The sequence below is a fragment of the Lutjanus erythropterus genome, chromosome 20, assembly GCF_056507025.1.
Source record: "Lutjanus erythropterus isolate fLutEry1 chromosome 20, fLutEry1.hap2, whole genome shotgun sequence".
Taxonomy (NCBI): Eukaryota; Metazoa; Chordata; class Actinopteri; order Lutjaniformes; family Lutjanidae; genus Lutjanus; species Lutjanus erythropterus.
In genome coordinates, this window is record NC_139336.1 from 31,324,686 (window position 1) to 31,339,071 (window position 14,386).

A 14,386-nucleotide genomic window follows, 5' to 3' on the forward strand; every position below is an offset into this window, starting at 1 on the left:
GGACGACATGTTCCACTCATTTCACTGCACTGAGGAGACTGTTTTGGGTTTGTGCTTTATGCAAGTTGCACCGGGTCTGTACTTCAGCCTCTGCTATGATTTTAGTCGGATAATCAACAATCATCGCTGCTTTCGCCTTTGAGAAGTAAGTGGCAACATCTGTGGGAAGATATAATGTAGAAAGTACGCGAGGAGGTGCAGCTGCTTTATCTCTGAGTTAGCTAGCTACTTCAGTGCTATGCTAAGCTAACTCGCTGGGTTCAGTTACTGGGGTCGTGTGTAGAAGGAAACCCTTGCTTTGCTAAATTCTCGCGGGATTTGTACGCATTGTTTATTCAGTGTGTACGTTGTACAGTTTAATTAAGTTTTGTAACGTGACAAAGCTGTGGCTAAGATATAGGTAGGTTTTGGGACAAAAATAGACTAGATTAGGGTGAGGGAAAGATAAATGAGTTCAGTTGAAATACTTACTATCGCGAGATCCTACGCGGATCCAGGGTTCCATTCATGACAGGACCGCTACTGAGCGGTGGCTAATATAGCTTCGTTCATTTCATGGCAGGTGTAAGTTAGCTTGTTCATTTATTGACTCAAGATTTGCACTTTGTGTTAACGTGCCGCTCTGTTCCAGAAATAGTGGATAACATGCTGTTCTCTTCATAAAGTTGGCTAACAAAGTACATTAAAATAAACTAAGGAAACCAAAAAGTAAATTATTGGTAGCTTACTTGCTAACACTAGCTAGTTGTCATCACGAAATATGAGAGCGACCTGTTGTCTGAGGAGGTGCGCACTGTTACTGAATGTGCTTTTACAAAGAGAAGAGTTGTTCTGACAGGCGGCACACAGAATAACACCAGCCTTTTTTCCTCCGATCCAGATACATTTTATTTTAAGGACTGTCAAAACATTGGCACCTCACAGCTGTTGGTCTGTCAACTCTGAGTCTAACGGAGGAAATTAAAGCCCGTAATGTTCAACCCACACATCCATCAGCAGCAGCAGCAACAGCAGCAACAGTTTCACCAGCACCTGCGGCAGCTACAGCAACTTTTCCAGCAGCAGCCTCCGCCTCCTCCTCCGCCGCAGCCGCCTCCGGGACACCATGTCGCCCATCACCACCACCAGACACCGCGGTAAGCCCGTTAACTCGAGACCGGGGATTAGACGGGGCCCTCCGGATCAAATGTTTGTGGCTGCCCGCAGCTGGGCTGGAAACCACAACACATGCCAGACTGAACGATTCTGGCATGGCTGAAAACGTATAGGTGTGCAGTAATTTTTATTTTAAATGGAATGAGTGTATAACTGGTCTGTGTTTTAGTTGATTTGTGCAGGTGCATCCAGCCCAGGCTATGATTTATATGATTTTATTGAAATAAATCTATGACCTAGATCCTGCAGCTAAACAGTAATCAGCACCAACCACGAGACAAATGCTGATTAAAATACGAGAATGATGGTAGATTTCAAACACAAAATAATGATTTACTATCAAGTGGATGGTGATATTAAACTTTCATTTGTCACTGGCTGGTAGATGTTAATAGCCTGACAGTAATATTTCTGTCTCAATGAAGCAGCACTGATATATCATATAGCAAGTTTGTTTGTTATTTTGGCTGAACTACACTGACTACATTTACATGCACAAATTATTCTATTTTTGCCATTATTTCTGAAAAGACAATATTCCTACAAAGCTGTTGTTTACGTGGCTAATGAAAATGAATACTCTACTAATGTTCACATTACATACTGTCATTAATGTGATACAGTATTATATTGATAAAATATCATAACATTATATAAATAATAATATTTTGACATGTCATAATGATATTTGCACTGGAGCTGAAAAATATATCAAAATTGCATTGTGGTCCATTGCAATTTTCAAATCACAGGAGGTGAAATATTTGTTAATAGCAAAATGTGGGTGAAATACCATTTTAAGTTAAATATTACTGTGCTACAGAGATGCCCTGATCTACACACCATATTCTACAGATTTGCAAAATCACTCCATAATCATTTTACTGTGTTTTTTTTTATGAAAATCATTGCAGTTGCAATGTCAGTCATAATAATTGTATCATCAAAGTATTTTTTCAAAATTGTCCAGCCCTAATTTGCACATATCCAAAACCCTGTTGATATTCAGGTCTATCCAGATGTTTAAATGTAGGTGTGTTTCTCCTTCTAACCAGAAATGTGGGCTTTTCTTTTGTGCATGCATCTCGACCCCAGCCGTTCAAACTGTTGGCTGGTTGGTTTGTTTACGGCACACAGAGCTGACCACAAACACTCAAGAGGCCTTGTGTCTGTATACGTGTCTGTATACGTGTCCAAAGAAATCCCAGAAATATTGGTATTGACATATCCCACATGTCTTTATTGGGAAGGAGGCCTAGTCCAGAATATCCAAACAGAACATGCTGTTTACATGATCTGTATCAAATTCAAAATACTGTCATATTCAGAAGAATTTTAGAAAATTCTGCATGTCAACATAGTCACTGTCTTTCTGGATCAGATAGTTGTTTTGCTGTCAAACAGAATTATGTTTGCATTTAAAGTTGGACTGTTACCACGCTCTGTTATCTGGCCAGCCCAAACGTGGTGTTGATAAAGTCAAGTTTATATGAGACACTGTTATGACTGGCTCCAGACGGAAAAGTATGATCACGTCACCTTTGTTTCATCCTCTGGGCCCTGTCCACCAATCAAAGCTAAATCTGGTCATATTTTAACTACTTCTAGTTAAACAAAGTACAAAAAGTACTCATACAGTGTGTTTTCTTGTGGTTGTACTTTTGAGATTTAATGACCACACATGAAGCCCACTGAGCAATGCCTTCCCCCCCTTAAAGAGGGTAGATATGGAAGGAATATGACTTCTGATAAAAGCTAAAGGAGTTGCTGCACAGTTCGCTGAACCAGAACACAAGCTCTGGGGGAAATAGATTGCATAGATAGTAGCCATAAAAAATAAAATAAGATGGGCAGCTTGGGTTTTGATTTGGAGAGAACGCTGGTGTGCAGGTGGGCATGTCAAGTCATTACATCAGTATTCCAAAACATTACAAATATGTGTACAATAAATTTCCAAGTTTATGAGAAGGCGGACAACTTTGCTCTGTTTGACAGATCATTTGACTGAAACATGGTGTTTTAGCTCCAGATTTCAGTGAGTTTATGTCTTTCAAAATAATGCTGTATTTTAATTTACTTGTTTATTTTTTGCCCAGAGCCCTTCCCGTTCCTCCCCAGACAGCACCTCCTCCCAGGATGGTCAACCTGTGCCAGGCGACCCAGACCACCATCATCGCCCCCAATCCCATGCTGCAGGGGGCCATACTGATGCAGCAGATGCAGGGTACACTTTGGATTGTAGTGCAAAGACATCAGCATCTAACATCTGTAACTAACAAGGGGTTATAATCTTTAGTGTGCTTATTTTTCCCCCCTTCCCTCTGTGTTTCCTTTCACCCAGGTAACATGCGGAGCTTTGGGATGGGTGGACAGCAGTTCCGTCAGTTCTTCGCCGCTGGGACCAGGTCGTCTCTGCTTGGGCCGGTTCCCATGGGGATGGCCATCAAGTCCCCCATGATGGGTTTCCCAGCTGCTCGACCGTTCCACCCACATGCTCGCTACTACAACAACACCGTCGCCACCACCACAGCCTCTTCGACGTCCTTCTCTTCCTCCTCCTCCTCTTCCATCACCACCACAGTAATTACAACAACACAATACATTATAATGACTATAATCACTGAGGTTTACAGCTCAGATAATAAAACACTAGACTCTAAAATAATTGCTTGTTAAATCATTGAGTTGACAAATAAAGAATTTTAGATGGTTTTGATAACTGATTAATCATTAAAACCATTTTTAAATCAACAATACCAAAATATATGTGGTTCCAGCTTCTAAACAAACTCATTAAATATGTCAAATTGAGGTGTCGTCTCAGACTTTGATGTGTAGCTTTGTCAATTTAATGTTGTGCTGATGCTGACTTAAATAAACAAGCCAGGACTGTTTATATACAGTGTCTTTGTAACCCTGTTCTCTTTGTGTAGGACGCTGCAGCTCGCCAGCCAGACAGGAAGAGGGACAGCGAACAGATGGCAGCAGGGAGCTCAGACGACCAACCAGCAGCTAGCAGCACCAACGAAGCCACTGACAAGACTGAAACAGGTAGAGATTCAATCCAACCTGCACTGAAATGTGCCAGTTGTTGAAGGTGGGAGCTTTATCCCTTCGAGCTCATGTGTCGAGCTTGCAGCATGTGTTGAATGCTGTATGTGTCTTTCCACCTGTGTAGAAAATTAATTAAGAGAACCTGTGAACATTTGTGTATTTCTTATTTGTTTCCAACTTTGGTTTTGTCTTTTCTACCACAGATGGTTGTGTGGGAGGAGCAGATGGACTCTCTGAGGAGCAATTTGGAGAACCTGCAGTTAAGAAGCAGAGGACGGAGGGGTAGAGACAACATTTTTGTTGCTGTGCATGTAATTTAATTAAATCTTGACCTGACATTGTAGCTCTGCATTAAACATCTTATCCCTGGAAGTAACAAAAATACAAAAAAGTGTTTTACATTGGATTTTTTTCACAGAGTAGCAGGGTGGAGACCTTGCAAAACAGAAGTGCCTTCTTTTTTTCTTCTTTGACTGCTGACATGTTATTTGTCTGTCTGCCAGGTCAGAGGAGCCAAAAGAACCGTGTGTCGTCAATACCGTTACTATCGCAGATGCAGATGGGGAGGTTCTGTCTTCAGAGTGTAACAGCAACGCAGAGGATGGCCAGTCCGAAGGTAAAAACAGCTGAATTCCAGAGTAGATAGTTTCATATACTTCACAAATAAGCATGAACTTAATTTAAATGTGGGGTAGTTTAGGTCTGTAGAGATTAAAATGCACTGAGTTCCTTTTGGCCTCCAACCTTTTCCTAGACTGCGTCATTCTGGAGGAAGGAAGCTTCACGGGGGGCTCAGATGCTGTTGAGGTGCTGGAGGAGAGCAAAGCTGCTGAGGTGAGTGGATGGAGTGAAATGCTAAATTCTGATTCTCAGTATTTGTCAGCCTCCTGTATGCTGTATGTCTCACTTAAATAAATGCAAGACACCAGGTTGAGATCTGGTTTGCAACCTCTGTGCAGGTGCGCAGCTGTTCGTCAGCCGCGTCGCCGGCTGGAAGGCTGATGAATGATGGTGACCAGCAGGTTAATTTACCTCCGGAGGAGACGCCAGAGGACAGAGACGCCCCTCTGGCTTCACCAGACAACCAGGACGAAGGAGAGGAGGGTGTAGTGGAGGGCACCAACAAGTTCTACTGCTACCTCTGCAGCATCACCTGCCACAACCAGCAAGTAGGTTGAATGTCCACATGCATTAACAGTATTCAAGGGAATTGATACGATTTTATAGATACCAATGCCACTGCCAGTTCTACTTACTGGTCGGCTTCTTTATTGATTCCTGATCAGTTTTCTGTGTGGGAAAAAAGTAGATCCACACAGGATTGCAGCATCAGCTGTCTGCGCACAACGCAGAAACAGAGAAGGAAAAAGGCTTGCATGTGATCCAGGTGTGCAAAAGCTCCAGGATTAAACAGCTGTCTAATTTGGAACCGGTTAGACTGAGAGCTAGCTGTGTGTGACACAGTGTGTCTGTCAACGTCATTAAATGTTATTTGTACAGCGTTTCATTAAGGTTTTTCTAATGAACTTTAGACCTTTTTAGACCTTTGGAAGATTCCAGCAGCATAGATGCACAAGTTTGACATTGTTTTGCATTGTGCAACTGTCAGAGAAACATGCCAGCATAGATAAAAAAAAATTAAGCTGATTCTCAACTAGAACCAGTCCTTGATTCTCATCCCTTTTTGCAGAACTTCAGGAGTCATATGAACAGTGTTTCCCACCAGCAGAGGATGATGGAGATCCAACACATGAGCAACGCATGCCTGGTCACCCTGCTGCCACGAGTGCATGAGTCTCTACAGGGTGCAATCAAAGACGGGTCTGTTTCACTCAAAAACATGCATTTGACTTTCTTGAACCTCAAAATTTCCTGCAAGTCATTTTGAGTCCAACATAGCAGCCCGTTTTTAAAAGAGAACCTCTTGAATTTTGAATAACATTTGTCTGTGTTGGCATTGCTGCAGGGAGAAGAAAGAGGACATGAAGCACTGGTGTGCCACCTGTCACACCCACTTCACCAGCAGCATCATGGACCACCGTCGCACAGAGGAGCACAAAGTAATCAGCTGCTCACTTTACAGATGAACACATTGTCCTGAAATCCTGAGTTCAAGAAGAAACCATATTTCTGTTTGCTAGTAATGATCTGGTGTCCCTCTGTCTCTCCTCAGCTTGCCAGCAGAACAGCCATCTCCTCCTGCACAGTCTGCAAGAAACACTTCAGGACTTCACAGATTTTTGTGGAGCACTTGCAGTCCCAGGAGCACCGGCAGAAAGTGGAGAAGGTATCTCATGTTTATATTCCTGATACAGAGCCGTTAAACAACAAGCGTTTTTTTTTTCCATACATAAATATGAAATGAAATATTCGTACAGCTCCAGGAGAAGGAGGGCTGCGAGGCCTTGGGCAAACTGACTGCCATGGACACTGATGGCTTTTCATTAGAAGAGGTGGAGGGCAGTGAGACGGAGGAGTTAGAGGAAAGACAGAGGAGTGAAGGAGACCAAGACGCCTCAGAGAAACAGGTGACAAAAAGCTGAAATAACACCACCGCATAGTTGCTGCTTTTGTTATTCTGTAGTTGTTTACTGTATCTCTGGTAACCCGGAACAGGACGGCTGGTCGTCTCTTAAAGAAGTGACTCTGAAGGACATGGCCAGTGACGAGCAGTACGACCCCGACACAGTCTACGGTGAGTGACAGTTGACTCCCGATTCTTCGCTGCATCGTTCATTTGGTTTTCCTGCGTTTTCCTGTCGTTTGGTTTTACTGACAGCATTCAATATCGCATTTGATTTCTGTTACGGCAGGATCCAGTTTCTTCGTTCCAGTCGCAGGTTTTATCTGCAGACTCTGCAACAAGTTTTACCACTTTGAATCTTCTGCTCTTCACACCCACTGCAAATCACTGAAGCACTTCGAGAACCTCAAGGTTGGTTTTTGATGACGTCACTCACCTCGTTTCCACTAACAAACGGGGGTAGCTGCTATAACTGATTATCTGTGGCCAAAATGAAATTTTAGTTAACTGCTTAACTATATTACTAATATTTTTGAACATTTTGTTCAGCATTCAAGAGTCTGCTTACAGCTGGCATTAAGATGTGTCCGGAGTGATACAATCAAAAGTGGACAGCTCTAAGTATGTCACACCCAGGATTACAATGTGTCTGTATGAGTGTATCTCACGTCGCTGCTCTGCATGCAAATAAACATGTAGCTACATCATTTGCATTTGCAAAGACCAAATCTGTTTTTGTTTTTAACTGGCAGCCCAGCAGTAGTGTCCCACACACTAGGACAAATGGACACAGTGTTTTTTAAACAAATATAGAAATATGTTTAACATTTGCCAAATTGGCAAGACAGCTCAAATAATGAAGAGCTTGTCATAGACAGCGATTCACAAAGTTTATAAAGTTTATTCCAACTCAACAACTCACAAGATTGTGCAATTTTTAAGGAGATCTGGGGAAAGAAGCAGCCTGTATTGGCTACTGTTCACTATATTGTAAATATTGTCAATAAAAATGTTGTCTTCTTTCAGAAGTTTAGAGTAAATGGTGAAATCAGTTAAAACAATGTGTTCAAACACCTGGCTGCTAACTGTTAGAGATGTAGACGCACTTCAGACATGGAGGAGCCACCAGTACAGCGATGAAACATGGAAAGACCCAACTTATTTTATTGCATTTAATGGGAAATTTACAAAAGGTACAAATGATTAAGAGTTTGCTGTAGCCATTTCAGAAAGTTTACTAAGTTTATCCTCACTCAACAAGTCTCAAAGTGTACTTTTTTAAGGGAGTCTGGGAATATTGCACTTACTAGTTAAAATCAGTTGAAACTGACAGCGTGTTTACAGCCGTCCTCTGCTTATCTTGGCAGGTAAGAGAGCCCAAACACCTCATTTGCATACAGTGAACCAAATGTAAATCAGACGGTGTGTTACGTGTGTATTCACAGGAGGCAGTCTCAATGTGGACCAGAATACACACCAGTATTTACAGCTGTCCACTTGTGATCCGATCATCCAAGACGCATGTTAAAACTAGGGGCAAACAGAGCCAAAGAGACTTTTGTAGTTTGTTTTATTGATTGTGTAACTTCAGCCTCAATTCAAGCTCTTGATGAGAATTTCCACATGTTCAGTATTTTTCTGTTTTCTTCTCTCAGAGGTACAGAGAGTCGCTGAGTCAAAAGAGCGACACTGTTGCATCTTCCAGAGAATCTCTCCGAGCTGCAGACAGCCTCAGGCCTGAAACAGAGACCACCACAGACTGTTCAGATGAAAATTCCCACTCTGGTGACACTGGTTTAGGAATTAACGTAAACTCCATGCAGCCTGTTATTTCGCTCACCCGACTGAACGTGCAGACGGAATACCAGCAATTGGAGGAACAAGCGGAGGCCGACCCAACCTCACAGGACTTGAGCACCACCTCAGCAACCAGCAGCGGCAGCACAGACCAAGACCTCCACAGCAAGGAGGAAGAGGCCAGATCCCAGGCCTCCATATTTCAGGAGGGACCTGCTGAGCTTCCTGCTGACAGCAGAGAGGAGCCAGACTCAGAGCCAGGAGCTGCTGCTGAGGATGCTGTTGAAGGAGGGGAGGAGGAGGAGGAGGAGGAAGCTCCTGCTGTAGCGGGGAGAAAGAGCGGCACAGGGAAGGTAAAACCCACAGCCAAGCGCAGGTCAGGGAGGGCCACAAACAGACGCTGAGTCAAAGAGAAGACACCTTTGGGACAGGACGTGTCAGTACATGCTTTCATGAAACGGAGACCAAGAAGTGAACACCTCTGCCTCACTCCATGTTGGAAAGTCTGAGTTAAACACACACCAACAAGTAGGAAGACTGAATGACGGTAAATCACGGTAGAACATGACTTCTTATATTAACTCTTCTCTCAGGGTGGGAAATGAACTTTAATGTGTGACAGATATTAACATGGAGCAGGTTGAATCAGTGAAGGGTGTTAAAGTATCTTAGTATTTGCTCCCTGTAAAAGATGGATGTTCTTGTGTAGGCTGATCTCCAGCCTCACCATTAGATTGAAATCAGAATGAGATCATTATGAAATATGCGTGTCCAGCTTCCAAATTTACAAATATGTAAACTTGTCTGAATTGAAAATAACAGTTTACTAAATAAGGAGAAGCTCCTTATATTGGATAATAAAACAAAATATAAGCAGGTTATAAGTTAAGTTGCTTGCATTATTTTCCCATAATGCAAAAAGTCTGTCTTTTGTGAAGTTTGTGCCCTCGCAAACTTTTTGTTTTCACTTTGAGTATGCACTGCAGCTGCCTTCACAAACTATGTACTGTTGCATGCAGTATGCATTTAACTGGAACATATTACTTGGTCATAACATTGCAGTTTGAACTTTGACCCTCTTGCTCATCCATAGCAATCCATGGTGCAAAATTTGAAGTAAATATGCGATACGTGACACAGCTAGTTAGCAGTCATGTATGTGTTTTCTCAGCAGGCTCAGTCGATATGACGTGTCTAACTGCACCAAGGATTGTGAGTCAGAATAGCCAGAAAAGCATGCTGACTTGCTTACTGCAAATGCTCCTGGATACAGTGTGTATTTTTGGCATACTATGGATTGGGACATACAAAATCTTTTTCTGGCTTTCTAAATTGTATGGTCATATGGGTACCTGTTGTTTCAGTAAAACCCCCAACAACTCATCAGTATCCCCCTCAGGATGAATTGTAATAATGCTGAAGATCCCTTAACTCTCTAAGTCAAAATTTCATTATGTCCAGTACTTTGGGTTATGACCAAATACCCGCTAAACTAATGACACTCCCTGTACTTGTCTTTAGTGCTAATCTGCAAATGTTAGCATGTTAATATGCTAAAGATCGAGAACATGGTAGACAGTTTGCTTCTGATCCCTGAATGAACCGTGTCCAGGCTGGTTGGCAGTTTCCATTCACTGGTCTCAGTGGCTGGCTCACCAAAAAGCTCATTTCCCACCCTGCAAGTGTCTGCAAAGATCAGGAGGTTGATGAGGGCTGTTTGTCAGCTGTTGCTAATTCCCTAGCTAGCTGTGATGAATGATTGTTTACTTAATACGAACCACAGGTTGGGAGACATTTTCAACATTGCTAACCACGTAGCACAAGCTTTTAGCGACCTGAAACGTAGAATGTAACCAAATTAAATGTTTGAGCAGGTGATGACAATAGTTTTTTTGTTTTTTTTTAAACAAGTATTAAAATGGTTCTTTGGCTTGAGTGTTGAGAAATGCTGAATCTTTGAATCTGATCTCTGTTCAGGGCATTTTATCATCTGTTTTTTTTTTTTTTAAAAACTAAGAAATTTTGGGTTCAGGTTGATGTCGTGTTTGGGGCTTAAACATTTGTCAGCAGCTGTGGCCTTCTCACTCCTGCACACGTTCTGATCGGCGCCCTACCGTTTGTTTTTTGGCATAATGAAGAGTTTAAAAAAAAAAGTCCATGCAGTCAGTCAGAGCTGTCAACAAAATGTATAAAACTCCTAGAAAGAAAGAAACAAAGAAAATAAACTCCCTGCAGTCTTGAAGCACTAAAATGGAAATTTTATAGCAGTTGACAGCTTCAACAGCCCGTCACAAGCAACAAAGACATTTCTGCCACCAACCAGGCACTGAATCCAAATTATGAGCTCTCCCTGAAGACTCTTCACGTTCACAAAAGACTGCACTGTCTGCATTTTGCGCATTTGAAATCTGAAAGCTCGTCAGTCAAGGCAAGTTAATGCTGCTTGAATCTTAAAAGACTGTAAAGCTGTCTGTAGGTATTTAATGTAGCACCTCTGACTTTAAGTGGCAGATCATCCCAGTTACAGATTATACAAATGTATAACTTTGGTTCCAGTATTTCAGCTGTCACGAGGCGTTCTTCCTCCCCTGTTTGAGGGAGGCGGCTGTCACATGATTAGTTCTCACATCATGTTCCATCTCAAGGAACAAGACGATGATGAAAACTGTACTTGTTCGATCTGAAGCGAGAGAAGGAAGAGGACATGTACAGTATAATTTCAAACAAAGCTGTATGTTTCTTATTGTATTTTTATTCAGCTACTGACAAATTGAGATGAACAAACAGGCGATGTTTTCTAACTGCTGGAAGTTTAATGTATTTTTGGATGTTTGTTTTCTGTTTTTGGGGGGGTCATTTTAATTTATATTAAAATGTTTGACGATTCCCACACTTTTGTCTACTTAATTTCAGCTTTCTTTGCGAGCACTTGACATACACACTTTTTAGACTGCATCACTTGAAAATAAACAGGACAGCAGAGTGCAGATTTAGAGTCATGCCACAGACAAACATTTTAACACACAGGGAGACATCTGGAATGTTAAATTAATTTTAAAATAAAATGTTAACAGACTGTTCAGCTATTACAAAACTGAATGTCAACACAACATGGATGAACACAACACTAAGTGGGGCTGAACAATTAGGAAAAATATCTTATTGCAATATGATACTGGAAGGAATTACCTTTTTTGAATCATTATTCTCATTTTCATTCCAAACAGATTTAATAAGACTTGTCGGGTGGGACATCTCTGCAGCACCACCTTGCTTTTAACAAATATTGCACCTCCTGTGATTTGAATATTGCACTAACCCATACTGCATTTTCAATAAAACTCCAATTAATTGTTCAGCCCTACACTGAAGTCCTATTTGGCCATGAGGACAAACTCTGAAGATCATAAAATAGCCTGAGGTAATGTGTTCAATATAGGGTAGGTCACCATGGATATCAGCATATTGGATCTCTATGACAGAAATCTGGGAAAATCCAAGCATTTTAGAAGCCTACAATTTGTTCTTTTAATGTCCCACTTGGACCTGAACAACACTGCACAGATGTCAACATACAGTATGTGACTTCACCTCACTGTGCCGGGTGACTATGGTCGTGTAAGAAGCTGCTAGAGGTCGATAAACTCCAAACTGCTCAGGAACTAAACAGCACACCACAGTTCAAAGGAGGAAAATTTGATTTGAGTCCAGTGATTGAGGAGAAGCAAAATGTCACTGCTGTACAGTACACACATCTGCTGATGGAAGAATCACACAGGCGGGACGATGCAGATCAAGGGTCACTGGTATGAGTTGACTCAATTTACATAAATATTTCTTTGCCTGCATTTTGCCGAACTCAATCCCCTTCATCCACTCGTTCCTGTAACTCATTTTCCAGCCCCACTGTCCTCGTTCACGTCTTCTTCCTTGTTGGGTGAGGAGGAGTCCCCCTCTGCAGGACAGTCCTCCCCTTGAGTCTCCTCTTCGGATGGACGGCCCATCAGTTGGGCCCTGAACTCCAGCCGGGCTTGCCGGTTTGACTCCATTAGTTCATGCAGTTTGCCGTTGAGTGAATCATTCCGTTCCTCCAGGTCATCGAGATAAGAGTTGATCTGATCCAGCATGGAGTTGATGGCTGCATACTCTGTAAAGAGAGATCAGGCCTTTTGTTTTTCTGTCAGGCAAAGTAAAGAACTTCTATCATAGACAACAGAATCTATGATTTAAAAAAAAATTATCTCAGAATTTACTAGAGATGCACAATAAGAACTTTATATAACTTATTATTCTGATGCCAATAAATATATCTGATTATATCAAAGCATTTAATTTGAATTCTTTGGCAAAATGCTCCATAAAACCAAAATATGTTTGTGGTTTGTGACTTTTTTTCCCTTTTTTTTTTTTACTTTACTAGAAAAATCAAATGAACATTTGAAGAGTCAGAACTGTTCTTTGTTTCTGTTTTCATAGTGATGTTAATTAGATTAGATCAGGTCAGTGGAATATTAAATCATCCATCTTTGCTCAGTGTGTCTCGCCTTTCTTCAGACCAAAACCACAAGATTGGTACACTGAATTCTGATCTTACTGTGGAATTTCCTCTTTGATGCAGTAACGTTACTAGCTGGTTAGCATCAATTAACTACAATGTATGAACACAGTAGCTCATTACCTTCTTCATCGCCGAAATCATCGTCGTCGTTGATGATGCCATCGTCAATCGAGATGTTTGGGTCTCCGTTTGGTCCAGACATTATTTGAATATTCACGTTTATTACTTATTCAAGTGCAAAACAGGAGCTACGCTAGCTAGCGTTACTTTACTGTTGAGCTAGCTTGGCTGCCAGCTAGTTAGCATTAGCAACTTAACGAGCGACAGTTCAAATTCAGCTAAATTAACAAATGCACAATCAAATGCCGACTAGTTTAACGTTATTTTGAGGCGGTTTAAATCTTGAATTAGGAGGAAATGTTTCCCAAATTCCTAGTTAACTACCTTGAAATCAGCTGTCAGATGATCCGAACCGATGCATTATGGGAGAAATGTAGGCGGGGCTTTTACGCTCTCAGCAAAGCTTGTAGCACGAATAAAGAGCACTCACTCTGTACAGATAACCTGGTGCGTAGTTCAGTAAAAAACTATAAACTTCCTCAAGCGTAAACTTAAAGTTAATACAGGAACACACTTTTAATTAGAGCCTAAAATTTTTGGTGCGACAGTATTAAATTGAATCTCAGTTTAAAGTGTAAAGTAAACTGAGATTTAAAAGAGGTCTAAATGGAACCTTTCTTCATTTTAAACTAGTTTAAAAGTTTGGTGCGGTGTAAATTAAAGTTAAACCACAATTTAATCAGATTTTAAAATAAATCTTTGTTGGTACCACCCAGTAAAATAATGTTTTCCAAAGTTTTCCAAACAAGTGTGGGAGACTTGATTAATTTCTTTTCCGTCTGCTGACACTGGCATAATTCATTTCATACATCCTGCCCCTTCCTTTGAAAAGTATGAACTTTGATCTTTAAGTTTACATGCTCAACTTCTTTGTGTAATTCGCAGAAGAGCCACCAGGTGGCGATAGGTACATAAAAATATACAGCGTTTCCACTGTCTGTTTTTTCTTGCTGCACAAAACTACTCCTGTTTTTGAACAGTAATGCTGGAAATAAGTTACATTTACTCAAGTATTGAACTTATGTTCAGTTTTGAGGTATTTGCACTTTGCACTCAGTGTTTCTTCTCCACTACATTTCAGAAGGAAATATTGTACTTTTTTAATCCATTGCATTTATTTGATGGCTATAGTTACTCTAAGATTAAGATTTTATATTAAAATATACAAGAAGACTTGA

General features: G+C 41.1%; 2 protein-coding genes across 2 annotated transcripts; one reads left to right on the forward strand and one right to left on the reverse strand.

The window, feature by feature from the left end:
- ciz1a (cdkn1a interacting zinc finger protein 1a) lies at positions 1-10,533 on the forward strand. Its single transcript, XM_084745833.1, has 16 exons — positions 1-145; positions 881-1,136; positions 3,252-3,379; positions 3,497-3,735; positions 4,089-4,206; positions 4,413-4,491; positions 4,713-4,825; positions 4,964-5,043; positions 5,169-5,378; positions 5,900-6,030; positions 6,176-6,269; positions 6,383-6,496; positions 6,588-6,737; positions 6,826-6,904; positions 7,023-7,144; positions 8,389-10,533. The coding sequence occupies exons 2-16, from the start codon at positions 973-975 to the stop codon at positions 8,932-8,934; spliced, it is 2,367 nt and encodes a 788-aa protein (XP_084601959.1). The 5' UTR covers positions 1-145; positions 881-972; the 3' UTR covers positions 8,935-10,533.
- Positions 10,534-11,262: 729 nt separating this feature from the next.
- On the reverse strand, positions 11,263-13,580 carry bbln (bublin coiled coil protein). The gene is made up of 2 exons (XM_084745834.1): positions 13,209-13,580; positions 11,263-12,677 (listed from the first exon to the last, which is right to left on the reverse strand). Exons 1-2 carry the CDS (start codon positions 13,288-13,290, stop codon positions 12,421-12,423), a joined length of 339 nt encoding a protein of 112 aa, XP_084601960.1. The 5' UTR covers positions 13,291-13,580; the 3' UTR covers positions 11,263-12,420.
- Positions 13,581-14,386: the final 806 nt, after the last annotated feature.

What these genes read in the sequence shown, in the direction of transcription:
- ciz1a (XM_084745833.1), top strand. Translation starts at nt 973, where the DNA reads ATGTTCAACCCACACATCCATCAGCAGCAGCAGCAACAGCAGCAACAG. An exon ending in ACTGATGCAGCAGATGCAGG is followed by an intron (nt 3,380 to 3,496) that starts GTACACTTTGGA and finishes CCTTTCACCCAG; the next exon opens with GTAACATGCGGAGCTTTGGG. An exon ending in GTCGCACAGAGGAGCACAAA is followed by an intron (nt 6,270 to 6,382) that starts GTAATCAGCTGC and finishes GTCTCTCCTCAG; the next exon opens with CTTGCCAGCAGAACAGCCAT.
- bbln (XM_084745834.1), bottom strand. Translation starts at nt 13,290, where the DNA reads ATGTCTGGACCAAACGGAGACCCAAACATCTCGATTGACGATGGCATC. An exon ending in TGATTTCGGCGATGAAGAAG is followed by an intron (nt 12,678 to 13,208) that starts GTAATGAGCTAC and finishes CTCTCTTTACAG; the next exon opens with AGTATGCAGCCATCAACTCC.